A 17,127-nucleotide genomic window follows, 5' to 3' on the forward strand; every position below is an offset into this window, starting at 1 on the left:
AACACAGTTACTCCCTCACCTGCAATGACGGATCAGACGCGATCAAGGATGTTCAGGCATGGCAACAAATAGTTAACTAAGACTTGGGAGCTCGCCGATTACTCAGCGGGGACTAACAATTGATCTGCACTGGCTCAGGTGGAGAAGACGGTACAATTCTCCCAACAACTAAACGGCATGTATTTCATTCGAAACTGTTGGCAAAACATAGGTATAGTGATGTCGGAATCCATAGCTCGGAGGTGGACTATCTAAATTGCCGATTGTTTTGTATTAGTCAGCTTGCCCCTCATAAAATTGCCAGATAGGAGCTATATAGCAAGACAGACCTCTTTTGCGATTCCATTGGTTGAGCCATATGTCCACTACACCCTGGGTTCCAACAGTTATGAGCCCGGTTCGCCGCCGAAATCGTCAGTTTTGAAGCTATACACATAGGCTTGTGGTAGCGAGTGTTATAGGACGATTACCCCTGAGCAAGTTGAGCAACGAGCAACTGAACCCCTACAAAACAGAGTGGATTCATAAAACCATGGAGTCAAACAGTGTGGTCTCCGCCATGAAGGGCGATAAACTGAAGGACTCTCCTCAATGGAGAAACTGGTTTGCAAGAGTGAAGCTATTTGCTCGCCAGAAGAAGGTGTGGGACCTAGTAAACCCACAGATTGAGGAAGATTACCTCGAGCAGCCAATGCGCAAGCCGAAGAGGCCTCAATACCCAGAAGGTGGATCTGAGAGTGTTAAGCGTGAATGGAGAGATCGGCTTGACATCTATAAGCTTGATCTAGCGGAGTGGGAGCAGCAGGCAAAGGGCTTGGATGCTGTGAACGAATGGATCATCACTAACCTTGATCCAATTCACCATGCCTCCCTGCTTGACTATGAGACTCCGTATGAACGTTTGGTTTATCTCACAACTCGATTTGCCCGATCGAATGCATATGAGGAAGATATCCGTGCTCAGTGGAAGTGGTTCTCATCATCTCCGCCTAGAAAGGGCGTTGACATTAATCACTGGCTAGCTGACTGGAATACTCTGAGGGAACAAGCAGTTAGTTTAGATTTGCCTGAAGTGAAGAGTGCAAACAAGGATTTCCTTCGTGCAGTGAAAGACGTCTTGCCTACCTGGTGGCAGGCGAAGTATGAGTCAATCATAATGAACCATGAGGATTGGGAGACTCGAGATCTGATTGAAAACTTCCGAGGGTTCTACCAAGAGATGGTGCCACAGAAACCAACCAGTACTATCTCAAAAGCATCATTTTCGACATTCCAGGACTTTGAAGAGGCAGAAACAGACCAGCTGCAGAAACCACCACAGAAGCAAGGAAACAAGCCACCGATCCCTAAGCGCTGGTGCCCCTGTGGTAACCGAGGACATAAACCCTGGCTTTGCTATATAATTAATGAAGCCATACGCCCACAGGGCTGGACGGTGCAGAAGGCAAAGAAGCAAAAGGTGGATAAGGCCCTTAAGGATGATCCTCAATGGAAAGACTGGATTGAGACAAAAGTCAAGGAAAATAATGAGAGGCAGCAAAAGGAAGAGAAGCCCAATGAGTCAGCCAATAGTGCTCTGCCCTCACAGATATCCTTCTTCACGTCGACAGATATAGCAGCACTTAATAGTGCTCCAGAGAGCTTCCAGGATCTTAGATCTCGATGGATCCTTGATAATGCCTCATCGATGCACGTCTGCAATGACCGAAGCAGATTTGTCACCTATACATCAACGAGTTCGAGCCTGAAGACTGGTGACTCAACCACAAGAGTAGAAGGACTTGGTACAGTGAAGCTTCAAGGTGTGGACCCGACAACTGGTAAAGAGAAAGCTATCACACTTAGCAATGCCCTCTATTCACCTGGATTCCATACCAACCTTGTGTCATATGGAGCATTGAAGAAGAAAGGCGGCCGTTGGGATGAGGATGGGGATTGCATTCGTGACCCTAATGGTACACCAGTGGTTAGCCTTAAGCCAATCGATTCATTGAACTTGTGGGCATTTGATATACCCTATACAGCAGCAGGTCATGCACATGCAGTCCGAAAATCTGAACAGCCACTAGTGGCAGAAGCACCTGCAGAGATATGGCATCGAAGACTTGGACATGTTGCTCCACAGGTCATACAGAAAGCAGCTGATATGGTTGATGGTGTTAAAATCAAAGGTGAACTACCAGATTCGACCGCGCCAGAATCGACAGAGACAAGTATTTGTGAGGTCTGCAAGCTATCTCATGCACCAAGACAGATCTCAAGGCGTCCTATTGGACAAACATTTGGATGGTGTGGCCGAATCCATTTTGATTTGGTTCAGTTCTCACCTGGATATAATGGGCATCAGTGGATGACACACTTTTATGTTGAAGGCATCCGATTTCACTGGTTATACACTCATACATTCAAGTCTGAGTGTAGAGAAGCTGTCAGAAAATTCATTGCTTTGGTCAAGAACTGGTGGAACTTACCAATCAGAGCATTCCACTATGACAATGAGCAGTCCGCTGGAGATAATGTGGAAGCCTTTCTAAATAACTGTGGTATAATTGTTTCCCACAGTATTGTAGGGCACCCTGAACAAAATGGACCGGCTGAACGGTCAGGGGGTGTCATACTTGAAATGGCCCGACACCTGCGGATTGAGGGTGGCCAGCTACCAAAACAACTATGGCCTGAGTTTGTTAGCGCTGCAGCATGGATCCTAAACCGAATCCCCACTTATCTGAAGGATGAGAAACGATGGATAGTGCCCTGGGAAGAGGCACGCCATGAGTTTGCAGGAGATAGAATGAAGAAAACAAGCCTTGCAAACCTTCGTGTGTATGGTGCTCTATCCTACTGTCGAATCAGAAGCATTCCACGCAAAGAGAAGACCCATCCAAGAGCAGAAATCGGTTTCCTAGTTGGATATATTGCTTCAAACATATGGAAGATATGGTTCCCAGCCAGAGGGAAAGTTGAGGTCGTACGAGATGCTTTCTTTGATGAATCGAGGAAGTGGAAGCCAGATATGCAGTACTGGCAAGATGTTGACCTCCCCACGCAAGAACCAGTTATTTTAACTGAGTATCAACAACTAGATGCTATTCGACAGGACCTTAGTATGCCAGCTTCAGTACTACCACTCGAGGAGGATCAGAATAGGAACCATACAGATGACCAGCATGAAGAACCGGTTGACAGTCAGAAGGTGCAGATTCCGAAGGAAGATGAGATAATAGCTCAGGAAAGTGCTACGCCGGAAAAGAGATATGAGGCTCAAGAAACCATGCCTCAAGCCTCGCCTCAAGACACCTTACCAGGAGCGTTTCCCACAGAAGAACAGGTCCCACTACCACCTACTCCACCGTACGAAGCGCTGCAAAACACGCTGCAGGAAACAGATTTGAGCCCTGTCACTGCTCAGGGGGTGGAAGACCAGCTTGAACATCAGACACAGGAGCTGGATAATCAGGAGCAGACACCAGAGCTCCAAGTCAATGAGGAAGAGGAACAACTCTCCGACAGTGAACAACAGCTACAACAAGAGTTACAAGCTCCACGCAGCAGAGATGATGGCATTGACATATCAAATATCATCAGCGGTGGTAGGAGAAGGAAGGCCAGGGAGGATCATGAATATGTGGCTTATGCCACTACTGAGACTGAGGACCCCCTGAGCTATTGAGGGCATTCGCAGCTGCCTTATACACAGAAAAGCCGATCCAACGTCATCGAGATGACTTGCCACCACCACCAGAGAACTGGAAGGAGATGCTTAAGCATCCACATGCAGAGGGCTTCATGGAAGCATGTGCAAGGGAGATTCATACATTAACAGAGAAGTCAACGTTCACCATCATTGAGAAGCCAAAGGATGTTTCAAAGCAAGTCCTACCCTTACGCTGGGTTTTTGCATATAAGTTCAACCAGGATGGCTACCTTGTGAAGCTAAAGGCTCGAATTTGTGCCCGTGGAGACCTTGAGATGATCAGTCCTGAAGAGAAGAGAGCAGCTACATTAGCTGCCCGTACAGCAAGGATGATCTTTGCCTTAGTGGCCGCATTTAATCTTGACCTCCGCCAGCGAGATGCTGTTGGTGCTTTTCTCAACAGCAAGCTACTGAAGGAGATATACACACAGATGCCACAAGGTTTTGAACAGCCACGGAAGTGCTGGAAGCTCAATCGCGCACTATATGGCTTACGGATCTCACCGAAGCTATGGCAACAGGAGGCATCAAAGGTGCTCACCAAGCTAGGTCTTAAAGTCGTTCCAGAAGATCCTTGTGTGTTCGTGAAGGAAGGCATCATTGTCTTCTTCTATGTGGATGATATTCTTATTGCAAACCATCCAAGCGTACGAAATCAAGCAAGACAGCTTGAGAGAGACCTCGAGGCACATTGGGAACTCACCGACCATGGTGAAGCAGAGTGGTTCCTTAATATTCGGATACTGCGAGACAGACAGCAGCATAAGCTATGGCTGTGCCAGGATACATACATTAGCAGTGTCGCTATGAGATACCACCTCACACATCGCGCACCTGTCTATACGCCATTACCTGTTGAAGAGTTGATGCCATATGAAGGAACAGCTTCAGCAGAAGATATCAAACTATACCAGCAGAAAGTAGGATCATCACAGTATGCCACCACAATCACACGACCAGATGCAGCCAAAGCAGCAGCCAAATTGTCTCAATTCCTTATGAATCCAGGCCCACAGCATCAGAACGCAGTTGACCGAGTGATATGTTATCTATACACAACGCGTTTTAGGGCCATTGAGTTCGGAATTGGCAGCGGATTAGAGTCCATTGAATTTGCCAGCGATGCGTCATATGGGGATAATCCTGACCGGAAAAGCTCAGCAGGTTATATATGCCAGGTGTACGGAGGACCAGTGGATTGGAAAGCTTCAAAACAACCCACGGTCACCACCTCTACCACTGAAGCAGAACTGCTTGGCTTGTCAGAAACAGCACGCTCTCTCCAATGGTGGAAGCGGTTCGTTTCCAGGATCCAGTTTAACCCTGATCATACAATATCGATTCGATGTGACAACAGACAGACAGTTGAGCTGTTGACCTCAGAGCAAGCCAAAATCAGTACAAAGCTTCGACATGTCGATATCCATGGACACTGGTTAAGGCAGGAGGTCAGAGAGGGTCGAATCAAGGTTATATGGGTGCCAACAGGCCAGATGGTGGCAGATGGACTCACCAAGTTACTCCCTCGTCAGAAGCATGAGCACTTCGTTAAGATGCTCAGGATGGCTGATATAAGCCATATGATTGACTAGCCCAAGCAGAAGACAGAGGCCAGTCTATAGAAGGACCAGAAATGAAGGATTCCAGGCTGTGCAGCTCTCCCTGAAACAGGTAGAGCTGAGGGGGTGTGTCGGAATCCATAGCTCGGAGGTGGACTATCTAAATTGCCGATTGTTTTGTATTAGTCAGCTTGCCCCTCATAAAATTGCCAGATAGGAGCTATATAGCAAGACAGACCTCTTTTGCGATTCCATTGGTTGAGCCATATGTCCACTACACCCTGGGTTCCAACAGTTATGAGCCCGGTTCGCCGCCGAAATCGTCAGTTTTGAAGCTATACACATAGGCTTGTGGTAGCGAGTGTTATAGGACGATTACCCCTGAGCAAGTTGAGCAACGAGCAACTGAACCCCTACAAAACAGAGTGGATTCATAAAACCATGGAGTCAAACAGTGTGGTCTCCGCCATGAAGGGCGATAAACTGAAGGACTCTCCTCAATGGAGAAACTGGTTTGCAAGAGTGAAGCTATTTGCTCGCCAGAAGAAGGTGTGGGACCTAGTAAACCCACAGATTGAGGAAGATTACCTCGAGCAGCCAATGCGCAAGCCGAAGAGGCCTCAATACCCAGAAGGTGGATCTGAGAGTGTTAAGCGTGAATGGAGAGATCGGCTTGACATCTATAAGCTTGATCTAGCGGAGTGGGAGCAGCAGGCAAAGGGCTTGGATGCTGTGAACGAATGGATCATCACTAACCTTGATCCAATTCACCATGCCTCCCTGCTTGACTATGAGACTCCGTATGAACGTTTGGTTTATCTCACAACTCGATTTGCCCGATCGAATGCATATGAGGAAGATATCCGTGCTCAGTGGAAGTGGTTCTCATCATCTCCGCCTAGAAAGGGCGTTGACATTAATCACTGGCTAGCTGACTGGAATACTCTGAGGGAACAAGCAGTTAGTTTAGATTTGCCTGAAGTGAAGAGTGCAAACAAGGATTTCCTTCGTGCAGTGAAAGACGTCTTGCCTACCTGGTGGCAGGCGAAGTATGAGTCAATCATAATGAACCATGAGGATTGGGAGACTCGAGATCTGATTGAAAACTTCCGAGGGTTCTACCAAGAGATGGTGCCACAGAAACCAACCAGTACTATCTCAAAAGCATCATTTTCGACATTCCAGGACTTTGAAGAGGCAGAAACAGACCAGCTGCAGAAACCACCACAGAAGCAAGGAAACAAGCCACCGATCCCTAAGCGCTGGTGCCCCTGTGGTAACCGAGGACATAAACCCTGGCTTTGCTATATAATTAATGAAGCCATACGCCCACAGGGCTGGACGGTGCAGAAGGCAAAGAAGCAAAAGGTGGATAAGGCCCTTAAGGATGATCCTCAATGGAAAGACTGGATTGAGACAAAAGTCAAGGAAAATAATGAGAGGCAGCAAAAGGAAGAGAAGCCCAATGAGTCAGCCAATAGTGCTCTGCCCTCACAGATATCCTTCTTCACGTCGACAGATATAGCAGCACTTAATAGTGCTCCAGAGAGCTTCCAGGATCTTAGATCTCGATGGATCCTTGATAATGCCTCATCGATGCACGTCTGCAATGACCGAAGCAGATTTGTCACCTATACATCAACGAGTTCGAGCCTGAAGACTGGTGACTCAACCACAAGAGTAGAAGGACTTGGTACAGTGAAGCTTCAAGGTGTGGACCCGACAACTGGTAAAGAGAAAGCTATCACACTTAGCAATGCCCTCTATTCACCTGGATTCCATACCAACCTTGTGTCATATGGAGCATTGAAGAAGAAAGGCGGCCGTTGGGATGAGGATGGGGATTGCATTCGTGACCCTAATGGTACACCAGTGGTTAGCCTTAAGCCAATCGATTCATTGAACTTGTGGGCATTTGATATACCCTATACAGCAGCAGGTCATGCACATGCAGTCCGAAAATCTGAACAGCCACTAGTGGCAGAAGCACCTGCAGAGATATGGCATCGAAGACTTGGACATGTTGCTCCACAGGTCATACAGAAAGCAGCTGATATGGTTGATGGTGTTAAAATCAAAGGTGAACTACCAGATTCGACCGCGCCAGAATCGACAGAGACAAGTATTTGTGAGGTCTGCAAGCTATCTCATGCACCAAGACAGATCTCAAGGCGTCCTATTGGACAAACATTTGGATGGTGTGGCCGAATCCATTTTGATTTGGTTCAGTTCTCACCTGGATATAATGGGCATCAGTGGATGACACACTTTTATGTTGAAGGCATCCGATTTCACTGGTTATACACTCATACATTCAAGTCTGAGTGTAGAGAAGCTGTCAGAAAATTCATTGCTTTGGTCAAGAACTGGTGGAACTTACCAATCAGAGCATTCCACTATGACAATGAGCAGTCCGCTGGAGATAATGTGGAAGCCTTTCTAAATAACTGTGGTATAATTGTTTCCCACAGTATTGTAGGGCACCCTGAACAAAATGGACCGGCTGAACGGTCAGGGGGTGTCATACTTGAAATGGCCCGACACCTGCGGATTGAGGGTGGCCAGCTACCAAAACAACTATGGCCTGAGTTTGTTAGCGCTGCAGCATGGATCCTAAACCGAATCCCCACTTATCTGAAGGATGAGAAACGATGGATAGTGCCCTGGGAAGAGGCACGCCATGAGTTTGCAGGAGATAGAATGAAGAAAACAAGCCTTGCAAACCTTCGTGTGTATGGTGCTCTATCCTACTGTCGAATCAGAAGCATTCCACGCAAAGAGAAGACCCATCCAAGAGCAGAAATCGGTTTCCTAGTTGGATATATTGCTTCAAACATATGGAAGATATGGTTCCCAGCCAGAGGGAAAGTTGAGGTCGTACGAGATGCTTTCTTTGATGAATCGAGGAAGTGGAAGCCAGATATGCAGTACTGGCAAGATGTTGACCTCCCCACGCAAGAACCAGTTATTTTAACTGAGTATCAACAACTAGATGCTATTCGACAGGACCTTAGTATGCCAGCTTCAGTACTACCACTCGAGGAGGATCAGAATAGGAACCATACAGATGACCAGCATGAAGAACCGGTTGACAGTCAGAAGGTGCAGATTCCGAAGGAAGATGAGATAATAGCTCAGGAAAGTGCTACGCCGGAAAAGAGATATGAGGCTCAAGAAACCATGCCTCAAGCCTCGCCTCAAGACACCTTACCAGGAGCGTTTCCCACAGAAGAACAGGTCCCACTACCACCTACTCCACCGTACGAAGCGCTGCAAAACACGCTGCAGGAAACAGATTTGAGCCCTGTCACTGCTCAGGGGGTGGAAGACCAGCTTGAACATCAGACACAGGAGCTGGATAATCAGGAGCAGACACCAGAGCTCCAAGTCAATGAGGAAGAGGAACAACTCTCCGACAGTGAACAACAGCTACAACAAGAGTTACAAGCTCCACGCAGCAGAGATGATGGCATTGACATATCAAATATCATCAGCGGTGGTAGGAGAAGGAAGGCCAGGGAGGATCATGAATATGTGGCTTATGCCACTACTGAGACTGAGGACCCCCTGAGCTATTGAGGGCATTCGCAGCTGCCTTATACACAGAAAAGCCGATCCAACGTCATCGAGATGACTTGCCACCACCACCAGAGAACTGGAAGGAGATGCTTAAGCATCCACATGCAGAGGGCTTCATGGAAGCATGTGCAAGGGAGATTCATACATTAACAGAGAAGTCAACGTTCACCATCATTGAGAAGCCAAAGGATGTTTCAAAGCAAGTCCTACCCTTACGCTGGGTTTTTGCATATAAGTTCAACCAGGATGGCTACCTTGTGAAGCTAAAGGCTCGAATTTGTGCCCGTGGAGACCTTGAGATGATCAGTCCTGAAGAGAAGAGAGCAGCTACATTAGCTGCCCGTACAGCAAGGATGATCTTTGCCTTAGTGGCCGCATTTAATCTTGACCTCCGCCAGCGAGATGCTGTTGGTGCTTTTCTCAACAGCAAGCTACTGAAGGAGATATACACACAGATGCCACAAGGTTTTGAACAGCCACGGAAGTGCTGGAAGCTCAATCGCGCACTATATGGCTTACGGATCTCACCGAAGCTATGGCAACAGGAGGCATCAAAGGTGCTCACCAAGCTAGGTCTTAAAGTCGTTCCAGAAGATCCTTGTGTGTTCGTGAAGGAAGGCATCATTGTCTTCTTCTATGTGGATGATATTCTTATTGCAAACCATCCAAGCGTACGAAATCAAGCAAGACAGCTTGAGAGAGACCTCGAGGCACATTGGGAACTCACCGACCATGGTGAAGCAGAGTGGTTCCTTAATATTCGGATACTGCGAGACAGACAGCAGCATAAGCTATGGCTGTGCCAGGATACATACATTAGCAGTGTCGCTATGAGATACCACCTCACACATCGCGCACCTGTCTATACGCCATTACCTGTTGAAGAGTTGATGCCATATGAAGGAACAGCTTCAGCAGAAGATATCAAACTATACCAGCAGAAAGTAGGATCATCACAGTATGCCACCACAATCACACGACCAGATGCAGCCAAAGCAGCAGCCAAATTGTCTCAATTCCTTATGAATCCAGGCCCACAGCATCAGAACGCAGTTGACCGAGTGATATGTTATCTATACACAACGCGTTTTAGGGCCATTGAGTTCGGAATTGGCAGCGGATTAGAGTCCATTGAATTTGCCAGCGATGCGTCATATGGGGATAATCCTGACCGGAAAAGCTCAGCAGGTTATATATGCCAGGTGTACGGAGGACCAGTGGATTGGAAAGCTTCAAAACAACCCACGGTCACCACCTCTACCACTGAAGCAGAACTGCTTGGCTTGTCAGAAACAGCACGCTCTCTCCAATGGTGGAAGCGGTTCGTTTCCAGGATCCAGTTTAACCCTGATCATACAATATCGATTCGATGTGACAACAGACAGACAGTTGAGCTGTTGACCTCAGAGCAAGCCAAAATCAGTACAAAGCTTCGACATGTCGATATCCATGGACACTGGTTAAGGCAGGAGGTCAGAGAGGGTCGAATCAAGGTTATATGGGTGCCAACAGGCCAGATGGTGGCAGATGGACTCACCAAGTTACTCCCTCGTCAGAAGCATGAGCACTTCGTTAAGATGCTCAGGATGGCTGATATAAGCCATATGATTGACTAGCCCAAGCAGAAGACAGAGGCCAGTCTATAGAAGGACCAGAAATGAAGGATTCCAGGCTGTGCAGCTCTCCCTGAAACAGGTAGAGCTGAGGGGGTGTGTCGGAATCCATAGCTCGGAGGTGGACTATCTAAATTGCCGATTGTTTTGTATTAGTCAGCTTGCCCCTCATAAAATTGCCAGATAGGAGCTATATAGCAAGACAGACCTCTTTTGCGATTCCATTGGTTGAGCCATATGTCCACTACACCCTGGGTTCCAACACCATCCTAACCCTGTATCATCACGTGAGGCTGATACGGCAAGGTCTGTAACATTACCTCCCCCTCTTTCAGGCTTTCGTCCTCGAAAGTCATAAAGCTGCGGCATCCCTCAGGTAAGCGCCTGGCTGCCCAACTTCTTTTCATCTTCTTTTGCTGATTCATTATGTCCTCCAGAACTGCAGTGCGCAAGAACGTGTTACGTCAACGTATTGAATCCGAAGGTTTTCGTGCGGTTATCCCTTGCGATCGTTGTGTGCGTCTTCATAAGGTCTGCTTCAAGTCCGAGAGTTCCGATCGTTGTAGCGAGTGTGTTCGTGGTAGTGGGGTAAAGTGCGAAATGTCCAAACCAACTTATTCCGATGCTGAATGGCGGCGACTGGTGAAACTTCAACAACAAATTGCTGAGGAACGGCGAGATGCTCTGGCTAAGGTGATGCGTCTTGAGCGTCAGGAGTCTTTGCTTCGTTCTCGTGCCGGTGATTTTATCGCTCGCGATTATAAGGAGATTGCAGAGTTGGAAGATCTTGAACGTCGAGAAAAAGAGGAATCTGAACGTCTTGAAAAGGAACGTAAGGCTCGTGAAGAGCAAGAGAATCTTCAGAAACAAAGAAAGGACATTGAGTACAATGCTCAACTGGCATCAATGTCTGATGATCCTAGTTTGACTCAGATGCTGAATTCCCCTTCCTTCTGGGAGAATTTCGACTCTGCTGTCGCTGGTGGTATTCCTTCACCAACTGGTGGCAACCAGTCAAGTTCGCAATAGGTTCCCATGTGTTCTCAGAGGTATCGTACCCTTTCCATTTGATCAGGTAACATGGTCGTCCATTGACTTGTCGGTAATCCAGAATTCGTTCAACTTCATATTCATCATCATCGCTTTCGATTTCGATATTTTCTGTTGGCATGGCGTTTTTCGGTGCTGGTTCCAATAGCGAGATGTGAAATACTGGATGTATGCGCTTCATTGATTTCGGTAGTTTCAAGCGGTAATTCACTGGTCCTGTTTTTTCTTCAATGGTGAAAGGTCCAATCTTCTGGTGATCGAGCTTTTGACTTGGTCGTTTCGTTTTGATATTTCTGCGGAGCAGGAATACTTTCTCCCCCCTTTTTAAGGTAGGTCCCTCTCCGTGGTGCTTGTCGTAATATATAGCCGCTCGTAGGTTCATGAAATCAATGTCTCTTGATAGTTGGTGGTGTAAGTTCTTCAGCTTTTGAACTGTCTCGTTCGCTGCTTCTGATGTGGATTCTTGTGGTCGTGGCTTTTCATATAGCACTGGGTGGTATCCATAATTGGCGTAAAATGGCGTTACTCTGAGTGTTGAATGCTCTGCATTGTTGTATGCAAACTGTGCCATGGGTAGGAATCTAACCCAATCATCTTGTTCATAGTTGATGTAGTGCCGTAGGTATTGCTCAATTGTTTGGTTGGTTCGTTCAGTTTGACCATTTGCTTGTGGGTGGTAGGCTGTGGTGAGGCAGTGCTCTATACCCATCAAGTTTGTGAGTGTCGTCCAGAATTTCGAAGTGAACAGCTTGTCTCTGTCTGATGTGATCTTCTGAGGCATTCCATGGTTGGTAATGACATGCTTCAGGAATATCTGTGCCATATCTGCTGCGGTCATGGTTCCTTTGGCTGGTACCAAATGGATATATTTGGTCATTCGGTCTGTGATGACTGTGATGGAGTCATATCCTTGTGATGTCGGTAACTGTGTGATGAAGTCGATGGTAACCCATTCCCATGGATGTGTTGGAGCATCCGGGGATTGCATTTTTCCGTAGGGTTGATGTCTTGCTGCCTTATCTTGAATGCAAGTTTCACAGTTCTTCACATATTCTTGAACAACTTTTCGCGTGTTTGGGAAATAGTAGTTTCTCATGATTTGTTCAGCTGTTTTCTCTGTTCCCAAATGTCCGTGGAGTGGAGTGTCATGGTGCATGCTGATGATCTCATTTCTCATGCTCTTTGGCACATAGATGAGATTGTGCAAGTACACTAATCCATTGTCATCAGTGGTCAATTTGTTGTTTTCTGCTGAGTTTTCAATCATATCCTGGATCATTTTGTCTTTTTGTGTCTCTTCAACAATTTTCTTTTCCAAAGGTTCGTTTGAAGTATGCATTGTTGCTGCTAACACCTGGTGGTTATAGCTGATGGTTCCATCTTCGTTGGTTTTCAATATCGCTGGATTGATTGTTCGGTCTTTGATCTCATAGTCTGGTCGTCGACTGAGTGCGTCTGCCTGTCCATTCTCATTTCCTTTGCAGTGGATGATCTTGAAGTCATATTGCGATAGTACTTCAGCCCATCTGGCCTGTCTTCGGGTCAACTCTTTGGTTGTCGTGAAGAAGGTCAGGTTCTTGTGATCTGTCTTCACAAGTACAGTGTGTTGTGCTCCTTCCAAATAAACTCTCCAAGTCTTGAATGCTACCACTATAGCTAGCAATTCTTTGTCATGGATGTCATAGTTCAACTCTGCTTGAACTAGTTTCCTTGAGTGGAATGCAACGGCTCGTGGTTTTCCATCTGGTCCTGGTTGAGTCATTCTCATACCAATGGCGTAGTCTGATGCATCTGTTTCAATCGTGGTTTCCTTTTCTGGGTCGAACTGCACAAGTGATGGTGCAGATACAATTCTTTCCTTGGCTTGTTGAAATGCTTGTTGTTGTTCTGGTCCCCATTGAAACTCTTGTCCCTTTTTCAACAATTTGAACAGTGGCGTCATGAATTGTGAGTAGTCCTTCAAGAATCGTCAGTAGTAGTTCACAAGTCCTGTAAACTGCTGAACTTCCTTGGTGTTCTTCAGTTCTGGCCAATCCAAGATTGCTTGAACTTTGTTCTTATCCATCTGGATTCCCTCTGTAGTGATCCAGTGTCCTAAGAACTCGGTTTCTTGAACATGGAATTCGCACTTCTTCAACTTCAATCGTAGCTTTGCTTCCTCAAGTTTTTGCAGTGCTTTCTTGACATGCTGCATGTGTTCTTCAAAGGTGTTGGAAAAGATCAGAATATCATCAAGGTAGGCTATCACAAAGATGTCGAGATACTCTCTGAATACCTCATTGATGAATCGTTGAAATGATGCTGGTGCGTTGGTAAGCCCAAATGGCATGACCAAATATTCATAATGTCCGTATTTTGTTCGAAAGGCTGTCTTCCATTCTTCTCCTTTTGCGATTCGTAGTCGGTTGTATGCGTCTGTCACATCAAGTTTTGTGAACCATTTTGCTCCTCTAATTCGATCTTGCATTTCATCAATTCGTGGTAATGGATGTCGGTCCTTAACAGTGATGGCATTGAGTGGTCGATAATCCACACATAATCGTAAGCTTCCATCCTTTTTTGGAACGAATAGGACTCCATGTCCTGCTGGTGATGTTGATGGTTGGATTGTTCCTTTCTCCAGTTGTTCGTTGATGCATTCTCGTAATGCCTTTGACTCTTTTTCTGACATCGAGTATATTTTTTTGCATGTTGGTTCCTTCCCTTCCATAAGGGGCATTCGATGATCGTGTGGTCCATGGTCCGGTAGTTCAGGTTGTTCAGGCTGTTTGAACAAGTGCTGAAACTCAATATACTCCTGTGGAATCTGTGGTTCCTGAGTCGTCGCTGCTAGCTCCTTATGGTCAATCCATTCCCATGAGCTTAGCTCTGAGTCTGATGCTTCTTGGTTGCTATCAACTCTTTCTGAGCGATATTCCTCAATTGGTGCTGATCTCTTGGATATATCCTCGTCCATGGAGTATTCGCAATACTTCTGGGTTGTGTCCGGTGCCCATCCGGGTAAATTCATCAGCCAATGTCGTTCTGAGGCCCTGGTGGCTGCTAAAACAATGTTCGTTGCTGTGTCATTCATTTCTCTGTTATTCAACCCACCTCTCGGTTGCTTTACGTATCTACCAGGTCTCCTGCCTGTAGATCGTGGTGAGGTCCCGGCCTCCCGTTGACTCGGTCCTTTCATTCTTGGGCAATCACAATTCACAAAGTTCATTTGTCCAGTTTTCCAGTTAATTTCCGGGTTGTGATTCCTGAGCCATGGAATCCCCAACACTATATCGTATTGTCCCAGCGGTGTCACGTCGAAATTGATCCTTTCTTCATGTTCCGCTACAGCCATAGGGACAAATCCCGATTCGACCGTCAGGTGGCTTCCCAAATTCTCACCATTCAGTCCTGAGATAGGCTCTGGCTGCGCCTTCTCAATTCCTAAGATCCCCAATTGTCGCTGGAATCTTGGATCCATGTAATTTCCAGTAGCTCCTGAGTCAACCATCACTCTGGCTAGTTGATTGAGAACTGGTGTCATAAACTTCAAGTGGTATCCTCGCTGTGTCGCTGATAGGCTCGCTTGCCATCTTGGTTGCCGTAGACGTCGTGGACTTGGGTAGTAATCCTTGGGTTCAAAGTGAACTATGCAGTCGTCTTCATAACAAGCAGTCCAGTGCATACTTGAATGCTCTGGATGCAGTAGATATCCTCTGCATGCACAGTTCCAATCCCAACAAGGACAACTGTCGTCATATTTCCTAGGTCGTTCTGGGAAATAATGCGCCATTTTCTTCCGATCATAGTGTTTTCCACATGCATGGCTATAACACACAATCCAAGGTAATTGGTTATGCTTTGGGTGCTCTCGATAGTGCACACAGTCACACCAATCATACTTGCATGAGCTGTGGATGGGGCCTCGTAGTCGTTTGGTCGTGATGTCTTGTAAGTATCCCCATAGTTCTCCATTGTTCTGTCCACAGTAGTGGCACGTGTATGGGTGCTGGTCGCATTTCCGTAGGTGTTCATCCCAAGTTTCGTTCGTTCGTTCCCAACATTTCAGGTTCTGATGTGGGCAATACGTGTTCAATTCATTGAATAGTTCCTTCAATCCTTTCGAGAGCCTCTTGGGGTTCTCCTGGAGTGAAATAACTATATCATCAATGAAGTACGCGGCAACGTCGGTATTTGTTTCTTCATCGGCTTTTCGTTGTTCCGTATATCGCTTGGACCATAGCTGTTGTCTCGAGATAGGGCTATACACACTGGACTTCGTGTATCCCTCATTATCTTCTGCCAGACTCTGTTCTTCTTGTTCATCATTTTCGGGAGTTGCATTCTGAGGTGTCTCCGGTATCTCATGGAGTTCCTCCACGTTGGGATCGTGGCCATTCCACTGAGTACCGTACTCTTCGTCAAGGAAATCATTAACTGGCCAATCTTGGTTGGGCAGTTTGCTGAGTGATTTCTCCTGAACTGGCTCGTTGATGGCTTTTTCGGACCCATCCGTCCTTATATGGGCTTTGTCGCTTCCGCTGTCGGATCCCACCGTCCGTTCATTGGGCCAATATTCTTCTTCACTTGAACTCATGATCTCATCAATTTCCTCTGTCGTGAGGGTCGTCTGTTCTTCCATCAACCTCCTCAATGGGCTCAGGTTGGGTACAATCGTAGTTCTGGATCTCCATGGTCCTCCATGCTCATCCGAAGCCTCTTGCATGTGCCATCCAGAATCATTCGTTGCTCTGAGTTCAGGGTTCACAATTCCTGTGGTGTCATACGCTCCTCTCTCCTGGGTAGCGTGCAGTTGCTTATTATCGTTTCGTTGTTGCTGAGGCCTAACGTTCTGTCGTTGCCTGCATGCCTTCGTCATGTGGCCCGGCTTTCCACATGTGAAGCAAAGTTTCTCTTTCCTTCTTCGTTCTCTTTCCTTGTCGGATATGAAGGGCCTATGCTGTGTGGCATCCAGCTCCATTGGTCGTGGTCCATAGGGATCTTCATACCCTTGGCTTCGTGGTTGAGCTGGTCGTTTATCGTTCGATCGATAGTGGCTCGTTCGTGGGTTTCCTCTGAAGGTGTTCCCATATCTTGACTCCTTCTGTCTGACTCTAAGGTCATACAGGGTGTTGTCAATCTTCACGGCTCGCTCAAAGAGTTCGTTCAATGAAGTCGGTCGTTCCATCCAAACCAGTTTCTCCTGAATCTCTGGTTTCAACATTTCTTCGAACTTCGCAATGTACATCGTCTCGTCCCAATTCAGATGGGTGATGATCTGTTGGAAATCAGAAACCAACTTGGCTACTGATCCTGTCTGTTTGAGTCGCCATAGCTTCCGTTCAGCGTTCCGTGTGGCGTCAATATCTCCAAATGTTCCCTGGAGTCGTTTCTTGAATTCAGTGAAGCTGCTGAAAACCTCAGTGGTATTGTCGTTATGGTATTGTTCATCTTTCTCCTGGAAGTCGCGCAAGGTAGGTTCAAACCAATCAAATGCTGGTCCAGTCAAATAAGTTGCTGCAAGTAGGACTTTGTCGGATTCAAAGATGAGCTTGCTCCGGTTCATGCGGACATACAAGTCCAACTGAGTGATAAAGGGTCGCAACTTGTATCGGGTACCATCAAAGGGTTCCGGCGGTCGAACTTTGATAGC

The 17,127-nt window shown here is 46.7% G+C and overlaps 1 protein-coding gene across 1 annotated transcript; it reads left to right on the plus strand.

The window, feature by feature from the left end:
• Positions 1–11,045: 11,045 nt before the first annotated feature.
• Positions 11,046–11,474, plus strand: ACHE_50055S (uncharacterized protein; the record flags this gene model as incomplete). The annotated part of the gene is made up of 1 exon (XM_043279728.1): positions 11,046–11,474. One exon carries the CDS (start codon positions 11,046–11,048, stop codon positions 11,472–11,474), a length of 429 nt encoding a protein of 142 aa, XP_043137379.1.
• Positions 11,475–17,127: the final 5,653 nt, after the last annotated feature.

The sequence above is a fragment of the Aspergillus chevalieri genome, chromosome 5 (genome assembly GCF_016861735.1).
Source record: "Aspergillus chevalieri M1 DNA, chromosome 5, nearly complete sequence".
Classification (NCBI taxonomy): Eukaryota; Fungi; Ascomycota; class Eurotiomycetes; order Eurotiales; family Aspergillaceae; genus Aspergillus; species Aspergillus chevalieri.